A 25,905-nucleotide genomic window follows, 5' to 3' on the forward strand; every position below is an offset into this window, starting at 1 on the left:
GTTCATGCCTTTGATCATCCCATTTTTCTTTCTTTTTTTTTTTTTTAGGAAAATCGAGATTTCTGACGAATACTTGAGAATCAAGGAAAACTGTGATAAAGAAGCTGAAAAGCCTAAATTTCATATCAGAGAAATTTTTAAGAAGCTTTTTTACAAGCCTGTTCTACTGTGCATCTTTATGATGTTCTTCCAAATGTTTGGAGGCTATGGCCCAATCATCTTTCACTCAGTAAGTTTTTTTAAGGCTTGAAATCCTGGACAGGCACGTACTCATGATTTTATTTTATCTTGAGGCTGGGAGAGACCTTTGTCTAAATAGTAAAAAGAAGAAAATTATTTGAAAGCTATCAAAAAATCCCAAAGTAATCGTAGTAACTACAGGAAAAAATCCGGCACCACAGATCACCCCTGTCACAAAAAAAGCCCAATTTCCTGTCTGGACTAGATTGTAACACTTAGGTACACCAGATTCTTAGAACAAACACAGACATTTCTTTGCTGGCTACGTATTGATAAACAATATACAATAAACAGTATTTTATACATGGTATTAAATAAAAAAAACAAGTTTTTTCAACTGAAAGTAAGGAGCGACATTAAAACTTAAAACGAACAGAAATTACTTCGTATATGAAAGGGGCTGCTTCCTCATCAACGCCCCGCTCTTTACGCTAAAGTTTGACTCTTTCTCTCAGCTCTTCTTTTTAAAACAGTAAAAAACTTTAGCGTAAAGAGCGGGGCGTTGATGAGGAAGCAGCCCCTTTCATATACGAAGTAATTTCTGTTCGTTTTAAGTTTTAATGTCGCTCCTTACTTTCAGTTGAAAAAACTTGTTTTTTTTTTATTTAATTTCTGAACGTTTTTGAATCAATACATGTTTTGATTTTGGCTCTCCGCAGAGGAATTTGCATATTTTTTTTTTTGGCTAAATGGCTTTCTCATAATTTTGATCGAATGATTTTGATAAAAAAAAGAGCGGGGAGGAAGCCTAGTTGCCCTCCAATTTTTTGTTTAATTAAAAAGGCAACTAGAACTTTTAATTTTTTACGAATCTTTTTATTAGTAAAAGATATACGTAACTTATAAATTAGCTTACGTAAAGAATTTTTTATTCTCATGTTTTTATTACACATATGAGAGGGTTCGCCCCCTCGTCAGTACCTCTCTCTTTACACCAAATCTTAAATTTTGTCCCAATTCATTAAGAATGACCCCTGAATCACAAAAGCCGTAGAATAAATAGTTGACATTACTAAAAATACTTTAGCGTAAAGAGCGAGGTATTAGGAGGAGGTGAGCCCCTCATATGGGTAATAATTTCTGTTCGTTTTTAGTTTTAATGCTGCTCCTTACTTCCAGCTGAAAAAAAAATTTCGTATTTATTTTTTCATTGTTTTTTTTTAATAATGCTAGTAAATCCTGCGCTCCCTTCATGGAAATTTTCTTCCCCCATGACAAGTTCCTCGATGGAAAGTTCCCCCAGTATATCCCCCTCTTCTCAACCCCTCCTCCCAACCAAAAAATCCTCCTGAAAACGCCTGTACACTTCCCAATAACCATTACTATATATAAGCACTGGTCAAAGTCTGTAACTTGTAGCCCCTCCCACGGGGACTGTGGAGGAGTAAGTCGTCTCCAAAGACATAGTTATAAGGTTTTTCGACTACGCTGAATAAAATGGCTATCTCAGAATTTTGATCCGTTGACTTTGGGAAAATAATTAGCGTGGGAGGCGGCCTAGGTGCCCTCCAATTTTTTTGGTCACTTAAAAAGGGCACTAGAACTTTTCATTTCCGTTAGAATGAACCCTCTCGCAACATTATAGGACAACTGGGTCGATACGATCACCCCTGGGAAAAAAAACAAAAAAAAACAAACAAACAAACAAATAAACTCGCATCCGTGATCTGCCTTCTGGCAAAAAATACAAAATTCCACATTTTTTTAGATAGGAGCTTGAAACTTCTACAGTCGGGTTCTCTGATACGCTGAATCTGATGGTGTAATTTTCGTTAAGATTCTATGACTTTTAGGGGGTGTTTCCCCCTATTTTCTTAAATAACGCAAATTTTCTCAGGCTCATAACTTTTGATACGTAAGACTAAACTTGATGAAGCTTATATATTTAAAGTCAGCATTAAAATGCGATTCTTTTGATGTAGCTATTGATATCACAATTCAATTTTTTAGAGTTTTGGTTTCTATTAAGCCGGGTCGCTCCTTACTACAGTTCGTTACCACGAACTGTTTGATAACAGTATATATACATTATATACAGGACAAGGGCACCGGCAGAAATTTTTCGAGGGGGCCAGACGCCAAAATAGCAGTGGTGGTTGGGTGAAAGAGAATATATTTCATGATATTTTTTTTTCGCTGGAATAGGTTTGTTTTTAAATACTTTTAGGAAAAAACTCTTAAATAAAAGAGCAATTAATTTGCATGTAGAATGAAACAAAATACAGTAAATTTTAACGACAAAGATTCCTGGCAAAGGGGTTAATTTATTTAATCAATAATAAATTTAATTATTATGCATTTAATCTTTAAGAAAATCGAACTCAAACCAAAATTACAGAAAGATTTATTGCTTCCGTAGATTATAAAAGACGTAGTTTTATGCAATTTTCTACACCTTGGAATAGTTCACAGAAGGAGTAGAGATACTCAAAAGTCATCCTGCCTTCATAGATGGCACGTTTTGATTTTATAAAGACCATCTAATAAGTACCTCTTTCTTAACAGGACAATTCTCCCCCTCGAACGTATATCCCTTATATATTCAGATATTTTAAAAAAAAAGATAGAATAGCGAAAGAAAAACAACATTTAAACTTACTTTCTAGCTGTCAAATTGACCTTTTTCCTTATTTTGTCATATTCTACTAAATAGAATGAACAGGTTCAAAAAATAATTTCGTCACAAGAGAACCTTATCAAATAGTTTATGATAAAAGACTGGAAGTAAAAAGTGACATGCACCAATATTCACCAAAACTAAAAATGAAATTCTTATGACAATTGCTACACCGGCAGTATTGGCTTTTTTGCTGATCCTAAATATATAAGTTCTTTCAGTTTATTGTTACCCACCCAAAACCAAAAATCTGAAAATTTGCCTGGTTTTTGAAAAAAGGGGAAACACCCCCAAAAAAGCAAGCGATCTGATTGGAAATCCCTTTATCAGATACATCATATCATAGAACCCTGCCGCAGAGGTATCAAGCTCCATTCTTCAAAATGTGGAATTACGTTTTTTTTTTTTCAGAAGAAACATTGTCGATGTCTGTTTATTGGTTTTATTTTTTCCCAGTGGTGATTGTATCAAACTGAAGGTACAAAAAAATCGGGAGCGAGCTCATCCAAACTTAAATTTAAAGCTCCTTTCAAGTGATAATATATATTGGGCCAGAGGAAAGTGTTTCTTTCTGCCGTTTTAGGGCACTAAGCTACGACTTTACCCCGAGGAGGACGAATTTGCAATCAGTTTAAAATTCGGGAAAACTAATTGATTTAAAAGTATCAATAAATAACATATCTTAGGCTTACTATTTGCAAAAGAAGTAATGCCACACGGTGGCAGTGCTGGATTCAACCAAGTTGATTCGCTTTATTTGCAATGAAATTAGGCTACGTTTGGTGATCTTTAATTGCGTATCAGCTATAAAAAAGGGGGGTGGGGTAAGTCATTTTTTAGGTGGGGGTAGGTTACATTCTTAAAAATACATATTTTAATGGACAAGCTGCTTACTCTTCAAGAGGCTTCTGATAAATGTTGAAAGACGTAGGGGGAAGAAGGAATTAATTAAAATGTTTCTCTATACAGCTAAAATGTTATGTTCCCATATCTACCAGCACAGAGGTGGAAAAGGCAAGGCAGGTCGTCATAAGCCCCGGCAGGAAATTTTTTGGGATGGTAAATGTTGCTAGGAACTTATTTTCCTGTAATTTTAAATGGTAATATTTTTCCTTTTCTATTTGTATGAAGTACTTCAATTTATTCAAACAAATATGTGTAATGTATTTGTCGATAACAAAATCCTATTGTAGAAGTTTTGATGCCTTCAGTTACGTAGAAGATCAACAGCCGTCCTATATTTCCATCCATGCAAACAATAATACACCTTTTCATCCAACACCTTTTTCATCCAAAATTACTATTAATAACCATTTTTTTAAAGTATATTCAAATTTTGTTCTAAAATGAAATTGCAAATTTAAACGTAAGACGATACTAGTCAACGTACAATTATTGATATACACATTTTAAAAGCAAATAACCAGGGATTTCAGGGACCGATATCTCAAATTATATCTTGGTTAGACCTGGGTATGATTTGCAAAACGATCAGAAATTGAATAAAAAAAGAGATTTCAACTGAAAGCAAGGAACAGATTTGAAACCTATTTGAAGATATTATTCTTTATATGAAGGGGGCTGTCTCCTCCTTTGCTGTTTACTCTTTACTGTGAAGTTTGGCTTTTTTCCAAATTTTTTAAGAAAACTTGCAATTGCGAAAAAAAAGGTGCTTCAAAGCACTAAAAAATTTTCGTTTAATGAGCAAGGTGTTTAGAAGGGGACAGTCCTTTTTATATAGAGTAATTTATATTTGTTTTGAGTTTTAAACTTGCTTCTTACTTTAGTTGAAAAACCTTTCCATTTTTTTAGTCAAATTTAATGAAACTGTAAAGTTTTATGAATACAATACTTTCGGTAAGGCAGAAAAAAATATCAAAATTTCAAGGATCTCTGTTTGGATTTTGACAGGTAATCAAATAGTTCGTGGTAATTTACTGTAAGTAAGGAGCGACCCAGCTCAATAATAACCGAAACTCGTAAAAATGGAATTTTGATACCAGTAGATATATCAAAAGAATTGGCTTATTATGCTGATTCCAAATATACAAGTTTCAATAAGTTTGGTTTTACCCTTCAAAAGCTACGAGCCTGGGAAAATTTGTCTGATTTTCGAAAAAAGGGGAGAAAGACCCTCTTAAAGTCATAGAACTTTAATGGAAATTACACCATCTGATTCAGCGTATGAAAAAACCCTACTATAGAGGTTTTAAGCTCAATTCTGCAAGAATGTGGAATTTGTAGTTTTTGCCATTTTCTCAGGGATGATCGTATCGACACAGTGGGCCTAGAACGTCGGGAGAGGGCTCATTCTAACGGAAATAAAAAGTTCTAGTGGCTTTTTAAGTGAAAAAAAGATTGGAGGGCAACTAGACCCCCTCCTATGCCATTTTTTCCCAAAACCGTCCAATCAAATTTTTTAGATAGCTTTCTCGTTCAGCATAGTTGAAAGGCCCAGTAACTATATCTTTGGAGATAAAATGGACCCTACAACCCCTGGAGATAGGTTTTTAACTTTTAAAATTTTCCCATTGTGTTATTGGTTATTGGGAAGTATACATACATTTTTCGGGTGGGGAGAACGAATTTTTTCAGGGAGGATTTTTCACAGGGGGAATTTTCCATGGAGAGGGAAGTTTCCAGGAGGTGAGCTTTTCTTGAGAAATTTTATACGGGGGGAATTTGTCAGAATTCCTATACGAAATTTCTTTATATGTGTCGCTTTCTCTACATTACTACTTTCTTTACTGATTCAATTTTACGTATGGAGATATTAAGGGTAATAGTCCGAGGTAAATTTTTGCCAGGATTGAGCTGTCCAGAGGATGTTTCTATGAGAAAAGGGATTCTTCCATGGAGATGGAGTCAGGTATCCTGGCGTTATTTAAAAAACGGTTAGAAATTAAATAAACAAACAATTTTATTTAACTGAAAGTAAGGAGCTACATCAAAACTTAAAACGAACAGAAATTATTACGTACATGAGGGAGATTGCCCCCTTCTCAACACCTCACTCTTTATGCTAAAGTTTAAATTTTGTCCCAATTCTTAAAAAAACAACTCCTGAAACGTGCCCAAAAACTGTAGCGTGAAGAGCGAGGTGTTGTACATGGTGTTGAGGACAATCACCTCATATACGTAATAACTTCTTTTCGTTTTAAGTTTCAATGCTGATCCTTACTTTTAGTTTAAAAAACTTGTTTTTTTTACGTTTTTTTTATTTAATGCAGCTTAGAGACAAACCTTTTTCTACTGGCAATAGAAAAGTATGTCAATTAAAGTAGAAGTATATAAAAGTTAAAAAAAAGTCAGTAATTAAAAAAAATACACAAAACAATAGCCTACTTATAAAAACTAAGATATAAACTCCCAGCATTCAGTTCTTTTGAGCAAGGCCGAAGCGTTGGACGGATATTTTTTTTTTAACAATATCGATAGTTTTGAACATCAAAAGTTACGAACCTGAGAAAATTTGTATTATTTTAGAAAATAGAGTGAAACATCCCCTAAAAGTCATAGAATCTTCGAAAATCGCACCATCAGATTCAGCGTATCAGAGAATCCTACCCTACTGTAGAAGTTTCAAGCTCCTATCTAAAAAATGTGGAATTTTGCATTTGTTGCATGAAGAAAGATCACGTATGCGTTGTTTTTTTTTCAGGGGTGATCGTATAGACCCAGTGATCCTAGAATGTCGTGATAGGGCTCATTATAACTGAAATCAAAAGTTCTAGTTTTCTTTTCAGTGACCAAAAAGATTGGGGGGCACCTAGGCCCTCTCCCACGCTCATTCTTTCCCAAAGTTACTGGATCAGAATTTTGAGCTAGCCATTTTGTTTAGCATAGTCGAAAAACCTAATAACTATGTCTTTGGGGACGAATTAATACCCCGCAATCCCCGGGGGAGGGGCTACAAGTTACAAACTTTGACCTTCGTTTACATATCAATAAAAAAAAATTCAACTGCAAGTAGGGAGCGACATTAAAACTTAAAACGAACAGAAATTATTCCGTATATGAAAAGTGTTGTCCCCTCCTCAACACCTCGATCTTTACGCTAAAGTTTGGCTCTTTGGTCTACTTCTTAAAACAACTTAAAACTTAAGTAGAACTTAAAAGTTCTACTTTTTAAAACAATAAAAAACTTTAGCGCAAAGAACAAGGCGTTGAGGAGGGGACAAACACTCTCATATTTCTATTTGTCTTAAGTTTTAATGTTGCTTCTTACTTGCAGTTACAAAAACTTGTTTTCTTTATTTAATTTCTGAATGTTTTTGAATTAACGCGTGTTTTGACTTTGGCTCACCGCACATGAATAATTAAAGCGGAATTTGCATATTAATTTTTTGGCTAAATGGCTTTCTCATAGTTTTGATCGGGTGATTTTGATAAAAAAGAGGGGGGAGGCCTAGTTGCCTTCTCGTTTTTGGTTACTTAAAAATGCAACTAGAACTTTTTATTTTTTACGAACGTTTTTGTTAGTAATAAATATACGTAACTTACGAATTAACTTACGTAACGAACTTCTATATTTGTATGTTTTTATTACGTATATAAGGGGGTTCACCCCTCGTCAATACCTCGCTCTTTACATTAAAGCTTGAATTTCGTCCCAATTCTTTAATAATGACCCCTGAATCCCAAAGGCCGTAGAATAAATAGTTGAAATTACTAAAAATACTTTAGCGTAAAGAGCAAGGTATTTTTAAAGGAGACGAACCCCTTTATATACGTTCTGTCCGTTTTAAGTTTTAATGCTGCTCCTTACCCTGTTGAAAAAACTTTTTTTATTTATTTTCTAATTTTTTTTTTAATAATGCTGAAAAATCCTGCGCCCCCTTTATGAAAATTCACCTCCCTCATGATAAATTCCTCCATGAAAAGATCCTCCCACGTAAACCCCTCTCCCTGACCCACCCCCACTCTAACACGAAAAAGTCCCCCTGAAAACGTATGTATGCTTCCCAATAGCCTTTACTATGTAGACAGTGGTCAAAGTTAGTAGCTTGCAGTCCCTCCCCCGAGGACTGTGTGGGATTAAGTCGTCCCCAAATACATAGTTATTAGGTTTGTCGACTATGCTGAACATAATGGCTATCTTAAAATTTTGATCCTGCGACTCTAGGAAAAAGCAGCGTGGGTTGGGGTCTAGGTACCCTCCAATTTTTTGGTTATTTAACACTAGAATTTGTAATTTCCGTTAGAATGAGCCCTCTCGCGACATTCTAGGACCACTCGGTCGATACGATCACCCATGAAAAAAAAACAACAAACAAACAAATAAATGCGCATCCGTGATCTGTCTTCTGGCGAAAAATACAAAATTCCACATTTTTCAGATAGGAACTTGAAACTTCTACAGTGGGGTTTTCTGATATGCTGAATCTTATGGTGCGATTTTTCGCACCATATGGTCCTAGAGTTTCGGTTACTATTGAGCCGGGTTGCTCCTTCCTACAGTTCGTTACCATGAACTGTTTGATAGTAATGGTTTTTGGGAAGTGTACAGACGTTTTCAGGGGGACTTTGCGGTGGGGGTGGGTGGGCTGGGGGGATGGGGTTGCGTGGGAGGATCTTTTCATGGAGGAATTTATCATGAGGGAAGATAATTTCCATCAAGGAAGGGGGGGCAGGATTTCCTAGTATTGTTAAAAAAAAACAATGAGAAAACAACTAAAAAAAGTTTTTTCAACTGAAAGTAAGATCTTTTATTTTCGTTCTTTCACTCATTTTAAAATTACTCAACTTATGACTTACGTTTTCATATAGAAAGTACCTCTTTGGTCGTTCTGTTACTATGCCTTACAAAATTGGTTCCGCAAATATTGCGAATTTGAGCTAAGTGGGATAATCTTTCCATGGAGAAATTTCCCGTGGGGGAATGGATTTTTCTTCGGAGGGGGAAATGGATTTTACAACTTTTTTTAAGAACGATCAGCAATTATATAAATAAGTAAGTTTTTTAACTTAAAGCAAGGAGCAACATTAAAATTTAATACGAACAGAAAATATTACGTATTTAAGGGAGGTTGCTAGTCCTTAATAGCTCGCTCTTACACTGAAGTTTTTTTTTTACTTTTAAAAGAGGTTATTATTCGAATTATTATTCGTAAGATCTTGTTTTTCTTTCATTCATTCATTTTAGTCTTTTGACTGTAAAATAAAAATCAAACTTAGGTAATTATAAGGTTATTATTAGTTCAAAGAGTAAAATTAATATGCAAATCCCGTTTTAATCTATCATGTATGGCTAGCAAAGATTGAAACCAGCGTTGATTCAAAAACGTTCAGAAATTAAATATAAAAAAACAAGTTTTTTAACTGCAGGTAAGGAGCGGCATTAAAACTTAAAATGAACAGAAACTATTCCGTATATGAAAGAGGTTATCCCCTCATCAATGCCCCACTCTGTACGGTAAAGTTTGACTAACCTAACCGGAATAATGAGGCTCACACGGTTTTTGCCTTATTGGCAACGAGAGGCGTAAAACAAAAACACATATTGCCTCAACTAGCTCATTATTTGATGTTAAAATACACTCATGTAACGAACAGCTAGTAGACACGTGCAGCTGGTTCCAGACCGTACCCAAAGGGGGGCTCAGGGGGTTTGAACCCCCCTCCCGGATTTTTGTCTGACTGGTCAAAAAGTAACAGAAATGTATATAAACAAATTTTTATGCTTTTGCTGCAGTTTTTTTCGTAATCCTTCCCTCGAGCAAAAATCTTGGATACGGTCTTGATACGGACTAACATAATGAGGAACTTTATCCAGAGACCATATGGTAATAGGACAGCGTGAAGTCGAACAGAATTCTGAAAACAATAGTTTGTACAAACACTATTGATCCAAAATTATATTTCTAAAACTTCTTTAAATAGGTTCTTTAATTAAAGAATTAGTCCTTATGACTTCACAAGTCCTAGTAAAAAGTCGAATCGATTAGACCTTTTAGTGTCAGTTTTGCCGGATTGCCGGAAGTATAGGTTCATTAAGTGTGTAATGATAGATTTATATTTTGCTTTTTTCATCATTATTACGCAGTCGTGATAATCATAAGAGACGTAACTCAAGAAGCCCAAAGTTTGGGTAAAAGTATTTTAATTAAATTATATAGGCTACTGCATATTTTGAAGATGCTTCTAAGAGTCTTTGAAATTAACTAGATTTTTGGAAGTTAATGTTTCTACTTGATCTTTCAGTTACAAACGTATTATTTGAGCTTGCTAGAGTTTGATTGGATACTAGATGGACATTTTTTTTTTCCTTTCACAATTACACTGCCGTGGTAAGCTTAAATGGCGTAGCTAAAGGAACCAGAATCCGGAAACTACTGACAGCACATTCTGAAGATGCTTTTCATTTTATTAATGATCTTTGGTAGCTTCTAATAGATTGTACTTAAATAATTCTAGCTTAAAACGTAGTATTGCTTTTAGGAAAGGGGCAGTTTAATGGAGATATCTACCCGTTCCTCTTTTGCAGGGGCTTTACTTCATTTTTACCTCTTATTTTTTTCCATGTAAAGCACCGCTTTAATATCACTGAAAATATAGCAGTTCTTTGATAATTTTATGATAAAAAACTAAAAAACACTAAAACTTCTTTTGCTCTTAAAGTAACAAGATAGTCACCAATCCATGCTAAGAGTCACCTAAGCACCCAAGATTGCTCTGATGCAGACAAAAGGTTTTTATGGCACTTGGTATTTACCAAGTGACATATAGCGATTGCAATTTCTGTCTGTCTGTCGGTCTGTCTGTCTGTCTATCGGTCCTGGTTTTGCTAGTTCAGGCACTTCCAGATAAGCTAGGACGATGAAAGCTGGCAGGTGTATGAGGAACCAGATCCGATTAAATTAGATGTTGTATCTTCCCCGATTCGATTCGAAAATCTGGGGAGGGGGGAGTAGAGGGACGGTTAATTCGGAAAAAATGGAAAAAATGAGGTATTTTTAACTCACGAACGGGTCATCATATTTTAATGAAAATTGATATTTATAAGGATCCCGTGCCTCAGAGCTCTTATATTATCCCGACCTGATCTAGTGACAATGGGGGGAGTGGGAGGGGGAACCGGGAATCTTGGAAAACGCTTAGAGTAGAGAGATCGGGATGAAAATTAGTGGGAAGAATAGGTACAAGTCCTAGATACGTGATTGAGATAACTGGAACAGATCCACTCTCTTTGGGGGAGTTGATAGGGGGGATTTCGGTTGATTCGGAAAAATTAGAAAAATTGAGTTATTTTTCACCTACGAACGGGTGACCGGATAACCGGAACAGATCCACTCTCTTTGGGGGAGTTAGGTGGGTCCAGTGCTTTGACGAGTTCGGCGATTCTGGACGTGCTAGGACAATGAAAATTGGTAGGCGTGTCAGGGACCTGCACAAATTCACTTGATACCAGTCGTTTTCTCCGATTCGTCCATCTGAGGGGCTGAAGGGACGGGAAAAATTAGAAAAAATGAAGTATTTTTAACTTACTAATGGGTGATCGGATCTTAATAAATATTGATATTTAGAAGGACCTTGTGTGTCTGAGCTCTTATTTTAAACCCCGACCGGCATTAAGCGTCTAATTTTTCTTTTAAATCAATCTATTGATTCTTAGAATTTTGCTAGAGCTCATGCCATATGAGCTCTTGGCTCTTGGCTCTTCCGACCTCGTCACAAGTGCCATATGACCTCTTGGGTATTGTTCTTTTTGCGTGTCTCTTTTGCAAAAGGTATCAGCGAGAAGGTGTTGCGGTCAGCCGGTAAGGTTCTTTCTCTGATTATAAAAGAAGAGTCCAAACACTTTGGGCATATGCAGCCTCAAATTCTGGAAGTTATTAGCAAACATTTACTGAAATATAGGTGGTCATGGGAAAAATCTTTGGTGAAATTTTAAGTTTAACCTGGAACCTTGGGCTCGATTCAGAAACCATAGGAGACGCTGGAACAAGAAAAGTATTGCCAAATTGGCCACCATGGACAAAACAAAACTGTCATCAGAAGTCATCCCAGTTTCCATTGTTGCCGGGCAAAATAGAGCGTCTGCTATCCACAGAAAACAAGTGAAGTATGTGAAATCCTCCACAAAAAAAATTAAAATATCACCGCTTAATAAAATTCTTACGATCCCTATCCTTTCACCTGTTTGCGCGTAAGGAGCACTACTATGATAGAATATTTTTGTGCAACATTTCATTTCTATTGCTTTTATTAGGTTGAAATTTTGACGGAGGTCAACAGTCCCCTTCGTGGAGAGAACGCATCTATCATACTAGCTGCTGTCATGGTTGCAGTTGCTATAATGGCTGCATTCATTATGGACAAAGCAGGAAGAAAGGTTCTCTTATCAATTTCTGGTTTTTTTCTCATTGCTGCACTTTGTGCTTTGGGTGCTTTCTTTTACATCAAGGTAAGTTGAAGAATTCGGGAAAAGCTTTCTTCTCCATAGTAAACATTTATAATTAATTCTAAAAAAAAGTTCTGAGTTAGCATGATCAGAAGTGCAATTTCTATATTAAATCTTTAAATATTGAAACATTATGGTTGCAGCAACAGCTGTAACCACGGTTCACTCTGTAAAGACTGAACCACAGCCCATAATAACCTAAATTACTTAAACACGTTTTGTTTAAATGAAAATTTTTCATTATTAGCTGATTCAGGAATGGTAACTATTATTTTTTACCTTAATCGAAAAATGTGAATCTGATGATAATGATGGTGAACTGGAAGAAGGCTCAAGTACACATCAAGTTATTGATACAAACGAAGATGATCTACCCAAATCTCGGCCTATATTAACCGAAAATAAAAAAATTGTTTTTAGAAAAACCATACACCGTAAAAAAAAACTAGCTGATGCTGACTCAGCAATGTTAATTATTACCTCCATTCAACGTCAATGATAGATGAATAGATTTATTCACACGAAAGCCCAATTGGGCCATGGTAACATACACAAAACAAGCGAAAAAAATACAGGAACAAAACATAGACTGAAAAAACAATAAAAGTAATTATTTAAGAAAATCAGCACGATACCTCATACCCACCCGGACGAACATTCTCATATTATTTATATTTAAGTAACATCTACTTCTCAAAATTTAAAAAACCCAATCTTCCCCCCCAGCCTCCCTACCAAGTATTTCCAAGCACAACTCCCTCACCTCCCTACATTCCCCTAAAAAAATGATGCAAAGACGATCCATCTCTCCACACATAGGGTAACTGTAAGGATCATTCCTCAATCTATTTCTTCCTAAATATTTCCTACATTCTCCAAGAGGCATAAAATCTTCCCTTACATACATTACCCATTTTAAATCGTCCGGAGCCAATTCCATTGTAGGTAAATTGCTTCGCCCCAGTTCTCCTTGACCTCCGCATATATCCCAAGGGACGGCGAGGTGGCCTCAGCTTGCCAAACCTGAACTTCCTGAGATTCTAGCCTAGTTGCAACTAACCTAGATACAGTCCCTACCACCTCTCCTATACCCTTTCCCTCATTCCAGCAATTACCAAGCCCTGCCCGGTCTAATATATTCTTCACCTGATTTCGCTACGAATCCTTCCTCCTATCTTGAAGCATCGTTAAAAATGCTTGTTTAACTAGCCCATTATCTTCTAACGATGACACCCTTTCCCAATATTTAACCATACTAATTAACCTACTCTCTCTCATACACTTTATTCCTATATCCCCTCTCAGCACTAACCCATTAAACTTATTATCAAGGCCTAATATACGCTTAAAAAGCCTCAACTGCGTTCTTTCTGAATTTAACCCCTTATTAAACCCCCCCTAAGCTCCGCCCCGTAATGCAAAGCCGATCTAACCCTAGCATTAAAAATCTACTTTAGCAGTCTTACATCCCTAATTTCCTTAATACTACTTTTACTTAACATTCCTAGTAGTCTATTTCCCTTATTTTCTACCATCTTGAGAGGTTTCTTCCATTTCCCATCTGACTTAAAACGAACAGAAATTACTCCGTATGAAAGGGAAATTTCCTCCTCAATGCCCCGCTCTTTACGCTAAAGTTTGATTCTTTCTCTTAACTCTACTTTTTAAAACAGTAAAAATTTTAGCGTAAAGAGCGGGGCGTTGAGGAGGAAATGTCCCTTTCAAATACGGAGTAATTTCTGTTCGTTTTAATTTTTAATGTTGCTCCTTACTTTCATTTAAAAAACTTGTTTTTTTATTTAATATTATATATAGATGCTATAATCTTAACAAATACGCTGGGTAGCCCTAGTGCTAACAACAACTCTATCATTGAACTTTTATCCACTCCATCAAACCCCCCTTTTAAATCCAAAAATGCAACAAATAGCCTGCCCTGTTTTCTCCTAACTTGTTTCCTAATCATCCGTATTAAAATAAAAATCTAATCTATAGAATTATAGTCTTTTCTGAAACCTGCCTGCGAATCTTATATTAATCGTAGCACACAAACAAATTTCCCTTATTTTCGACAAAAGGCCCAAAGCCTCTCGAAAATGGCATTGTATCGGAATAAAAAGTACACCATTGAAATTGTCATGGTCGGAAACTCCTAACCGAAGGCATACAGTCCACACCCCAAAAGCCAAAGAAATTTTTATTTGATGGAACACTCGAAACAAGAATGTTTTTAAGTGACAAGTTTAAAGTTTGAACTTCAGTTTGTTTTCCATTTTTATTCAAAGATGTTGAATTTTGTATCAAACAGTTCGTGGTAACGAACTTTAAGTAAAGAGCGATGCGGCTCAGTAGTAACCGAAACTCTAGAAAATGGAAATTTGATATCAATAAATATATCAAAAGAATCGTCTATTATGTTGATTCCAAATATGTAAGATTAATTAAGTTTAGTACACACCATCAGATACAGTGTATCCAAGAATCCTGATGTTGGAGTTTGGAGCTTTCGTCTGCATTACGGATGCGTGTATATTTTTATTTTATTTTTTTCATGGGGTGATCGTATCGAACCAATAGTTTTAGAATGTTAAGAAAGGACTCATTCCTAGAAAAAATTCTGAGATAATAATTTTGTTCAGCATAGTTGGAAAGCCCAGTAACTAGGTCTTTGCGGATAACATAACCCCCTACAGCCCCTAGCGAAAGGTTTGTAAGTCAGGAAATTTACCACAGTATTTCATATTGTGAAGTATACATAGATTTTCCGAGGAGGTAGGAGAATTTTCTGCTGAATTCCACTGTATTGAAAAATTTCCCTGTTGTTTCTAAGTTGTGTTTGTTTGATATGGAAAGGCAGTGTGGTCTTCGTCGCTGTTTAAGATATGTACATTGAAGTGATTCGTACTATGTACGAGAATAACTTTGGTAAGAAATGAGGGTAGTGGCTGGCTCCGTATTAAATCAGGAATTAAGCATGGTTGTGGTCTTTCCTCATTTATATGGATCATTTTGATGGATTTCGCCCTAAAGATGAAAATTCTAGTAAAGTTAATGAGCTACTAGAGATTTTGTGACTTCAGGATACAAGAATATGTTTGATAATTAATGTCAAAAAACTGAGTCGCTACGACGAGGAATAAGTGAAGGTGGAGAGGCGAAGGTAATGTCGGGGAATAAGAAGATCGATCAAGCGGACACCTCATCTTACCTAGCCAGAATTGTTAGTAAAGATGGTGGGTACATGTTAAAAGTAGAATAGCAAAGGCCCAGGGCGTTTTTTCACAGTTGAAAAAAGTTTAGAAAAATAGGAAGATAGGTATGGAAACCAAGATTAGAACAGTAGAAGCTAGAGTGATAAAAATGATCAAGTATAATTCTGAAGCATGGGCGCACCATAAAACGTAGGAAACTTTGCTAGAGGTTTTCTAGAGAAATTGGCTACGGATTGATTTGGGTACCCGACTGACTGAGCGTATCTGTAACAGTAAGCTGTACAAAAAATATAGTTCAATCCCACCTTCTAGGGCTATAATGCGAGAAAGGATGATATGACTAGGACAAATTCAGCCGATAAAGGATGACAGATTGTCAAACGTTGTCCTTGTAGGCCACCCATCTTGGGCCAAACGAAAACCAGGTCGTCTTCAAATGGGGCTTGAGGAAGGAGTAAGAAAATATTTAAGGGAAATGAGAACTTCTTGGGAGGATGTAAAGAGGGATGCTTTGAATAGATTTGGGAGGAGGAGGAGCATGCGTAGCTATGTTGACCTCAGGCTGCTTTGTGCTGCAGTGAGTTAGTAGCAGTAGTAGGTTGCTTCACCCTCTTTTATTGCGACATTTTCTTTCAAACTTCTTGAGGTTATTAAGGGATTGATATTTGGCTTAATTCCAGAAATTTTTGGTTACCTGGTTCTGAATACCAAAAAAAAATTTGTCAGCAAAATAATCCTTATGAAGAAGTGTTTATTAGATATTTGGTTTTTGAATGATAAAGAGTAATTTTAGTGGTGTGTGCTGCATTTTAAGTTTTATTTTATTGCAATGCGAAGACAGGCTGATCACATTGATTTGTTTAAGGTATGTTACGACTATGCAGTAACCAAGGAGAAGGTTATTTTGCCTCAATTCTTCCACCGACGAAACTTGAAAACTAAAAAGAAAAACATGTTACTAAAATGATTTGTTCGCCCGGCAATGTGATGGGCCCCTACTAAAAAAAAAGTCTTGTTGCTAAATAGTATTGGTGAAAATCAACAGCAAATAAATAAATGTTGTCTGTTAGAACAATTGGTGGAATTGAGCATGATAATCGTAATTATAAGAATGAAAAATAAATTCCTCGTGTTTCCAAATTTATTAAGTAGATAATAGGCTTTTTATTGCCTTTGTGTCTTACAATCAACTTCCTTCTTTTAGGAGTTCCAGGGTGAATCTGCAGTGGCATCGATAACTTGGCTTCCAGTTGCATCTCTTTTTGTGTATTATGGTGCATATTCCCTTGGATACTATGAAGTCCCTTTTATACTTCTTGGTGAAACCTTCCCAGTGAGGTATCGTGATGTAATGGGCTCCATTGGATACTTTGCAAATTCACTCTTTGTTTTTCTTAGTGTTAAGACCTATGCTGATTTAAAACATAGAGTAGGATATTATGGAGCGTATTGGTTTTATGCAGCCGTCTTGCTATGTGGCATTATATTCGTATGGATTTTTATGCCAGAAACAAAAGGTAAAACGCTGGAAGAAATAGAGATGAAGATGACGAGAAAGAAGGGCCAAAAAACTGTGGCTAGTGACGCAGAAAGTGGATATGGTCTTATAGATGGAAAAGAAAAACAGGTGGTAGTTGCAAAACTATAGACACTCTCCTATTTGTTTTAGCCATGCTGTGACCAAAGAAATTTCTTACTAGTTTACAGTACCGGTGAAATATTGGAATTCTCGGGTAGGGGAAGGGCGGAAGTTATTGTCGGGGCATGATCATTGATGCATTAGTGTAGATAAGACAACTAAGAAGAAGGTTAGAAGAAAACTTGTAAAAAGTGACACATCTTTTCCCGGCTGTGACTCCTTTTGTTTTTCTCGTTGAATTACAATTTAGTGTGATATGTTTCTGTCTGATTTTTTTTTCTTCAAAAAGACCAGTTTCAAGAAAGATAAATATCTATTCAATGTTTAAAATCAACGCCAGGGAATATAGTGAATACATATGTTGATAAACGTTAATTTGTTTCACCAAGAAATATATTTTATATTTATAGTTTAAACAACATATTTGAAAAAAATTATCCTTTCACCAAATAAACTTACTTTTTTTCTTTTTAATGAGAGTTGGAATAGTCAATTGGAAGATCTAACCACTCTTCCTGGGTTATTATTATGTACTATTAGGCCTCCACTAGAAATTATTCTTTTACCCTCTTTTACCAACAATAGAATAACATCATTGGAAATTTTCAAATGAAAACATGGCTTAGGGGCTGTTTAGCCACCACTTGTGGCCTGGGACTGCATCTGGTATCAAACGAATGTTTAAGAAAGCTATTTAAAACAGAATTGTCGAAAATCTCCAAAATATGCCTTCGTAGTTCGTAAGGACATGGTACGCTCTGTTCCAAGGGCAATGATGCTAAATTGTGTTTGTAGCCAGGGGCGGATCTAGAGTAAAATTTTGGGGGGATCCAATGTGACAAGGGTCCCAATGAGTAAACTATTGGGGGGGGATATGACAAAGGTGCCAATAATTGACCAATTGAACAAATTTATTCTAGAAAATGAGTGAAAAAAGAAGAAACAAAAACAGGGAAAGAGGGCATCAAAAAAAATCTTGGGGGCGGCCCGGCGCTCCTGGATCCACCAGTCCTTGTAGTCCATACAGAAACCAAAGGATCGTAGATGCGCTTTGTTAGAAAGTGTGTCATATTGCTGGTGAACCCAAATAATGCAAAGACTGTTAATTTTTATTAATAGAATGCCTTAGTTGTGGTCATTAATCAATTTAACCAATGGCCAAAGTTAATTAATGACTTAGTAATACTTCTCTGGCCTCGTCAGTGGCACCAACTCAGAAAAATGCTGAGGAAGGGAGGGGGGGGCAAAATGCATTTTTTAAATAAAGTGTTGTGGCAAGTTTTTCCATAATGAAATTAACAAAAAGCTTATTATTATATTTTTACTCCCTCATTTATATCTTTACTTCTTCTTTAGAATCTTAATTGCTAAGAAGCCCGGGTCGCTCCTTACTTAAAATTTGTTACCACGAACTGTTTGAAGTGGCATGAAATCTCTACAACAGGTTTCCTGGATATGCTGAATTTGATGGTGTAATTGGTATTAGCACCAATCACTGTTTTTTTTTTTTGGGGGGGGGGGAAGTCCCCTTTGTTGTTAATCAGGAAAATTTTCTCAAGCCTGCAATTTTCGGTGGGTAATTTTCAACTTGGCATACAAAATCGGTTTGACATACGTATTACAACCAAAACTCCTTGTTACTTTGTTTTGGTTATCGCGTATGTTCCTCCTCCAAGCCCCTTAATAAGCTACGCAATGAGGTACAAACGCCAATATATCAAATGAGATTATTAGAGGCGTGGTCATTTTAGTATAGCGTTGGACTACAAATTAGAGTGTCATACGTTCGATTCCTGCTTGTTAGTTTGTTTTTTTTTTTTTTTTTTTTTTTTTTTTTTTTTTTTTTTTTTTTTTTTTTTTTTTTTATTCACGGTTTTGTCCCTTCTACATGGTCATTTTCAGATAGGTATTTGTCAAGCATTTTGATTCAAAGGAAAATAGAGGTCATCCAGTTCATAGTTTGCAACAACATTCTTAGTAGATCACTAAATCCATACCAAAAATTAGTAGCGTAATTTTATCAAAATCCTGGGGGGGGGGTCATGGTTGGAGTCAATTTTCTAAAATCCAGTAAAAATGACAGATAAAACTGAAAAACGAGCCATATAGTAATATTAAGTTTCAACTTTGCTCTTTACTTCCCTCGGAAAACTCTGCTTTTTTTTAATTAGTCTAAATAAGAGATCATCTTCCCATTCGACGCCAACCACTTATCTTGTTATGTGCAGATTACTTGGTAAATACTTAGCAAGTCATAGCTATTTCCAACCCAACAACTATTTCAGAAAAAAAAATCAATCCAAGAGTTAGGGTAATACCCCGAAGTAACCCAGAACAAAAATGTTCAAAATATGGTCGAGACTACATAATAATAATAATCTTTATTTCCTTTTATACAAAACGATCGGGAAAATCTTTAATAATTCACCAATGTTTTCAACGTAGTCACTGCTTCAGAAAAACATCAGTCCAAGAGCCAGGGAGATAACCAGAACAGAAATGTTTGAAAATACGCTAGAGACAGAATCTGTTACACTGGACGCTAGAAAAATAGAGAGATTTAGTGTTTATTTTAATGTTTATGATGTGACGATGGTTTGCATACTGTCCTCTATAAGGAATTGACCATTCGCAATATGAAGAAAAATGATCAAAAGAGAATGCCCCCTTAGCCTGCAAAGGATTATCCATCAAATAGACCATTTTTTAGTCCAACATCGATTAACACAAATTAACATGGTTTTAGGTGCAAATTCCCCTCCCCTCCTCCCAAGGCCTCCTTAATATTATCTCTTTTGACCCTTTAATTCTTACGGATTGTTATAACTTTATAGTGAAATTACAAACAGTAAAAAGCCTATTGCTTTTTCTCAGTTGGAATAGTAAGAGACAATCCTAAGTATGGCACTATGCCCCAAGCAAGTAACTTTTAAGAAGATGCTTGTATTATCGTAACTTTTAGTTACTATGTGCCGAGGCTTATTCTTGACCAGGTTTCAGCTATAAGTGATAAAACTTACATAGCCTCCATTTATAATGAACCACATCGATTCTTTATGTAATTTTGATAAACTTAAATAAACACATTTATAAGAACTATAGAACGATCCTTTATGTAAACTTTGAAAAGAGACAGGGAAAAGCCCAAGCCTTTTTCTTTTTGAAATAGTAAAAGACGAACCTGAAAGAATCAGGCATCTAAATCTAATATATATGCAATGGTTTTTTCTTCTAATGATCATCTTTTAATATAAGATGCAGCTACTGTTGCAACCACAATTTTACTGATAAAGGCTTTATCAGTAAGACTGAAATTTAATATTTCCGTTGCAGGAAGTAGATTTAATTATTTACTATAAGAATAGTATACTTTGTGTTTCAATCTAATTCTATTTTTCAGAACTATGAGTTATCGTATTTTGTAGTATGGGACACGATCGTCTCTTAATAGGTAGCAAGCTAGTGCTTCAACCAGGATACAACCTACGATCATGACGTTTATTCATCAGCTTCGAATCTACGATTATTCATCAAGCTTGTAAATGAAAATTTAGTCTTTTTTCTAAAAATGTTTTATTTCAAATATATTTTTCGTTACAAAGGGCACTAGATGTGACAATTTTCTTTCAAATGAGCCATTAAACAGCTCTCTATAATGTTTCAGTCCCTGCTAGCTGAGGAGGAAAAAACAGGAAAAAGATGCTGTTGATGTAGAATCTTACTAGGTTGCTAGCTACCACTGCAACCCCGGATACTACGTTGCTAGTTACCGCTACAACCCGGGTTTCCATTCTCGAGTCAATGCAGTTTTTCACCGAATGTTTTTTTCTTCTTTTGGTTATTATGGGTAGTGGTTCACCTTTTACGATAATGCAGCTACAGCTGCAACCATGATTTACCAGGTTGTATCTACTGCTGCAACAATGATTTTAAATTTGTTCTCTGCTATAATTTTTTCTTTATCAAATCCATGGTTTGTACGTTTCTTGCTTTTCGGTTTGTTCTTTACTAGATTCATTATTCGCTTACTGCTAGATTCTTGATTTGCTTACTAATTGATTTATGGTCTGTTTTTAGCTAAATTCGTGATTTGTTCTTCACTAGAAAATTTGTCGGGCAACGGTTCATTCTTTAATATAAAACATTTCGAAAGATATTCGTGTTATATTAACTTGTTGAAAAAATTAATATGTTTTCACTATGGAGTATAGGTCATTCTTTACTATAAAAAAGAAAAAAACATTAAGCCCAACCCCCTAAATTCCTAAAAGTACATTATTTTGTTTGATCATTAAAAAAAAGTGTCCCCTGACAATGTAACTGATCACGGTTTTTAAAACAGTAATCTAAAAAGAGTTAAACCACATAGAATCAGAACTTTGTTAATAACCCATAAAGTAGATGAATTATAAGGCATATGGGATACTTTTATGATAAAACCAAATATGAGAAAAAGAAAAACGGTAGTTTCAAATTGAACATCAAGAATATGTTTATTCTCTTTAGAATATTTTTAGGACTTATGGGTTATTGTAGTTTTTACTAAGGGACATAATCGCCTCTTACTGGGTTACTAGATACATCTACAACCCGGATTGCTTGGTACAGCTTCAACCCATATTTTTCTAATAATCATCTTTTAATATAATCATTTAAGTATAACATAAAATATTTTTAAATTGTTTGCTTGAAAGGATGCGTGGTACAGCGGATAGCGCGTCGGAATTCTAACCCAAAGGCCATATGTTCAATTCCTTCTGAATACAATTTTTTCCGCATGACATTTATCCGCGCCTTAATATGTCACAATACCCCAGACAAGTAACTTTCCGAAAGATGCCTGTAATGCTTTCAAGTCGATTGGCGTACAAATGTGTACATATATTTGACACAATAAAATTCTAATTTGGGTTGGGGGTATTGGTTGATTAATTTAAAAGGAGGGGCATAGCATGTCGGAATTCTAATCCAAAGGCCATATGTTCAATTCCATCTGAATACAATTTTTTCCGCATGACATTTATCCGCGCCTTAATATTTCACAATACCCCATACAAGTAACTTTTCAAAAGATGCCTGTAATGCTTTCGAGTCGATTGGCGTGCAAATGTGTAGGCTACGTATATTTGACACAATAAAATTCTAATTTGGGTTGGGGGTATTGTTTGATTAATTTAAAAGAAGGGGGCACCTGTTTCTTTATAAAGGGCACCGATGCCTGTGTTAAACTAATTTTTACTTAATATTTACCGTGGTTTATTCTTTACAAGCTCCAGCTATATGCGATGAAACTTACTTAGTCCAAATTTATGATGAACTATATCGATTCTTTAGGTAAAATTTTCTGATTTGAACTAAAAAAATTAATTATTGCACCGACACCATAAATATTTTTGTGGTTTGCGGTTAAATAAAATTATTTTATTCAAAATATTCTACAATTTATTCTAGTTTCAGATGACAAATCAGATTTTTTGTTAAAATTCCCCCAAAAAATTACTGCATTTTACCTAACTATGTCTACATGCTTTTTATAATGGTAAAAGTTCTTTGTAAAGATATTGATTTTATTTGAAAGTAAGGCTATTACTATTAATGAATATTTCCATTACTATGAGTTAAGATTCGTTCTTTATTATATTTAACTGCAAAAGCACGTAGAGGTAACAAATTCGTAATATTACAATAACATAAGCTACTACAGTGTTATATAAGAATGTAGTTTTTGTGAAAATTTGACATTATTTTAAAAACTTTTTTCCATCACAGAAGGTTGTTAACCCCACGAATGTTCTTTAAAATGAGCCATTAAACAACTCTCTACGGTTTTTCTGTGCCAAGCTATCTGAGGTGCAGAAAAAAAAAGAAAAAAGATGCCGTATATGCAGAATGTTGCGGTTTCAGCCACTTTTGTTGACTTTCAAGCCAATATATTTCTCTTGTTGTTCAACGCAGGGGACGGCGAATTCCCTATATAGGGGTTAGGACCAGACAGTTCTGATAGCGTACTTCTTGTTTTTATCTGACTCTATTTTTAGGAGCTATGGGTTATTATATTTCTTAGTATTTGACGTGATCGTCTCTTACTAGGCTGCTAGCTACCACTGCAGCCCAGATATATACGGATTGAATGTAAAAACCCAGAACACAGATGCTTGGCAGTTACTTACGTCCACATTATTCAAATTTTCTAGATATTAGTTATCCAACATCATAAAACGGGTAATTTGATAATCCTGACCTATTTTTTCAAATACTTTTAAATTTGAAAACACGATCGTTATTTGACATTTGAGGAAAATTTTCAAGACAATTATTAGGGAGAATTTCCCAAGTTTATTTTCTCGTGGGGGAGGGTCAAGAGGAGAATTTACACGAGTGAGAATTTTCGGGAAAATTGTTGGGGAGGGAAGAATTTTCCACGGAGGATTTTTTTTTTTGGGGGGGGGGGGGTCTGGGGCTAGAATTGTCTGTGGGAGGCATTTTCCATGGACGGGGAGTTTTCAACCGGGAGAATTTTCTAGGAGACAATTCTCTGGGTAGAGTTATCATTGAATTTCTTTCTTGGATAGCCTTTTGGAGCCATGCATGACGGGGTAAGCTAGTATGCTTACATAAGAGTCTACTTATGTGAATGACTGAGCAAAAACGAAAAATATGTTTTTCTACTGTAATTTTGACTTATAACCATGTAAATATGCACAAGTTATGACGTAAAAAATATGAGTATTTATTGGGAAAAACACAAAAACAAATTAGTAAATAAAACTCCAAGAAAACTTGTCCTTGAATGACACCATGGTTGCGTCATGCAAGGTCTTCGCTGACCTTGGTCAGCAAAGAGAGCCCAGTAAAGCTGGAATAAGCTTCATGAAGTGGGTTTTTTCTAGCCGAAGAGTCGGCATTTTTTTTGCATGTATTTTCGGATATTTGTAGCCTACATACCCCCTACACTCTTGAGCGATATACACCTGATTTATTTTTTCACAGTAAATCATCCAAAATGAATTATATATCAACCACTGTCCCCAGATTATCTGGGGCTCCCAAAAAAAAATTTGGCTCCCTTAAGTTTTCCTAAAAGTTAACGCAAATAAAAATTAAAGATCTGTAACTCGTGATAGTGTTCGTGTATTTATAAATGTTGAATTTGGAGGAGAATGCAGAGAATGCAATTTTTGTTTCAAGAGTCTCTGAAAATTCAAGGATGTTGGAAGAACTTATGTAAATATATAATATATTCAATATTGAATTTGTGTGAAAAGTTATTTAGAGGGATGTTGTTCAAGACCAACAGAGTTTAGATTAACGGAACAACGGAGTTTAGAAGCCATGTTCGGTCACTGCCTTTTCTATGGCTCCAGGAGAGAATATCAAGTTAAATTTTAGAGCGAAATGGCACAATTTCAGTGATAAAATACACCCTTAACCCTCCCCTCTAGGATTGCGGGATGGTTAAATACTTTGACATAAACTTACGATCCAATTGCAGATCTGCTATTAATAGAGATGTTGCCGTTACAGTCTGGTCTAAAAACTGCAAGCGCTCAATAGTTATGAGCTCAGGACAAGAAGGAGTCGAACACTTTGGAATATTTCTCCAGATTCCTGTAAATAAAGATTTGGGCTTAGTTAGCTGAAAAATAAACCTTATTTTCTGACTAATTTCATCTGTATATCCATAAAATCGAATCTATCTCTGTCTGTGTGTGTCCTTAATACATTTCTACCCTGTTCATCCGACCGCCGAAAAACTTTAAAAGTTTTCGGTTACATTCTTGCAAAGGTTTTAGACATAAAACCCTCCTTCCAATTCCTTCTTGATACTTTTCCCGCTGACTGAAATTTGAAACTCGACAGTTGCTTCTATTCACAATATTCACATTTTTTTTATATTAAATATCCAACAACATCCAGCTGTCGGGGGGAGTTTTCCGCGTAGGGAGGGGGTGGATTTTCCGGTGGATAAATTTTCTGGGCGAGACTTTTCTGTGAAGGAGGAGTTTTCAGTAGGGGGGTCAATTTTCCAGGGAAAGAATTTTTAGCAAGGTGGGAATTTTCAAAAACTTTGAAACTTAAAAAATAGGATCGTAAAAAAAAACGCAGGGATGGGGATTTTCAGCAAGGCAAGATTTCGAAAGGGGGAATAATTTTCCGAGATAATTTTTTGGATGGGAAATTTTCCAAGGGGGAGGGGGAATTTACAGTGAAATGATTTTGCCGGTGAAATTTCCCTGGGATTTCCGGGGAAAATTTTTCACGGAAGAGTCTTACGCGGGAGGAATTTTCAGCAGAGGAGGAGAATTTTTCGGGCAGAGAATTGTACGCAAGGAAATTTTTCAAACACGTTTGAATTCAAAAATACGATCGTTAATAATTTGCAGGGGGATTTCCGCTAGAGTGATTTTTACATAGGGGGAGTTTTCCGCACGGAAATTTTACGGAGGGGGAGATTTCCCTTGAATATTCTGTTTTTTAAGAAATCACGGCAGAACGTGACGGGTAAGCTAGTATTTAAATATAAATACAAAAGTGAAAGCGTAGATAAAGCTGTTTTAATTTATGAAGTTATTTTGGATTTACTTTGCCAAAATCTGTGTAAAAATGACCTTTTTGCTAAGTTTATACGAAAGCCTAAACTTTTGTTTTTTAGATTTCCGAATGGAGAGAAATTAGAACAAGACCATGGTGGTAATGTCTGGTACCAGAATAGATAGATAGATAGATAAGTGTATTTCAAAAATCCGTGGGCCATATACACAAAAATATAAATAAATAATATTTTGCTGTGTCT

At 35.5% G+C, this 25,905-nt stretch overlaps 2 protein-coding genes across 5 annotated transcripts in view; one reads left to right on the plus strand and one right to left on the minus strand.

Annotated features, from left to right (window-relative positions):
- The window catches only part of LOC136025117 (facilitated trehalose transporter Tret1-like), a 38,960-nt gene extending 21,539 nt beyond the window's left edge, over nt 1–17,421 (plus strand). For both annotated transcript variants that reach the window (XM_065700855.1, XM_065700853.1), the window contains exons 5-7: nt 49–229; nt 12,069–12,263; nt 16,677–17,421. In XM_065700855.1, coding sequence (XP_065556927.1) covers nt 49–229; nt 12,069–12,263; nt 16,677–17,120 — 820 coding nt within the window. In that variant the 3' untranslated portion in view covers nt 17,121–17,421. The remainder of the gene's footprint in view (nt 1–48; nt 230–12,068; nt 12,264–16,676) is intronic.
- Nucleotides 17,422–19,477: 2,056 nt separating this feature from the next.
- Nucleotides 19,478–25,905, minus strand: part of LOC136025116 (uncharacterized) — a 120,323-nt gene continuing 113,895 nt past the window's right edge. For all 3 annotated transcript variants that reach the window (XM_065700852.1, XM_065700851.1, XM_065700850.1), the window contains exons 15-16: nt 24,591–24,719; nt 19,478–19,653 (exon numbers count right to left, since the gene is read on the minus strand). In XM_065700852.1, coding sequence (XP_065556924.1) covers nt 19,565–19,653; nt 24,591–24,719 — 218 coding nt within the window. In that variant the 3' untranslated portion in view covers nt 19,478–19,564. The remainder of the gene's footprint in view (nt 19,654–24,590; nt 24,720–25,905) is intronic.

Source organism: Artemia franciscana, chromosome 3 (genome assembly GCF_032884065.1).
Source record: "Artemia franciscana chromosome 3, ASM3288406v1, whole genome shotgun sequence".
NCBI classification, from domain to species: domain Eukaryota; kingdom Metazoa; phylum Arthropoda; class Branchiopoda; order Anostraca; family Artemiidae; genus Artemia; species Artemia franciscana.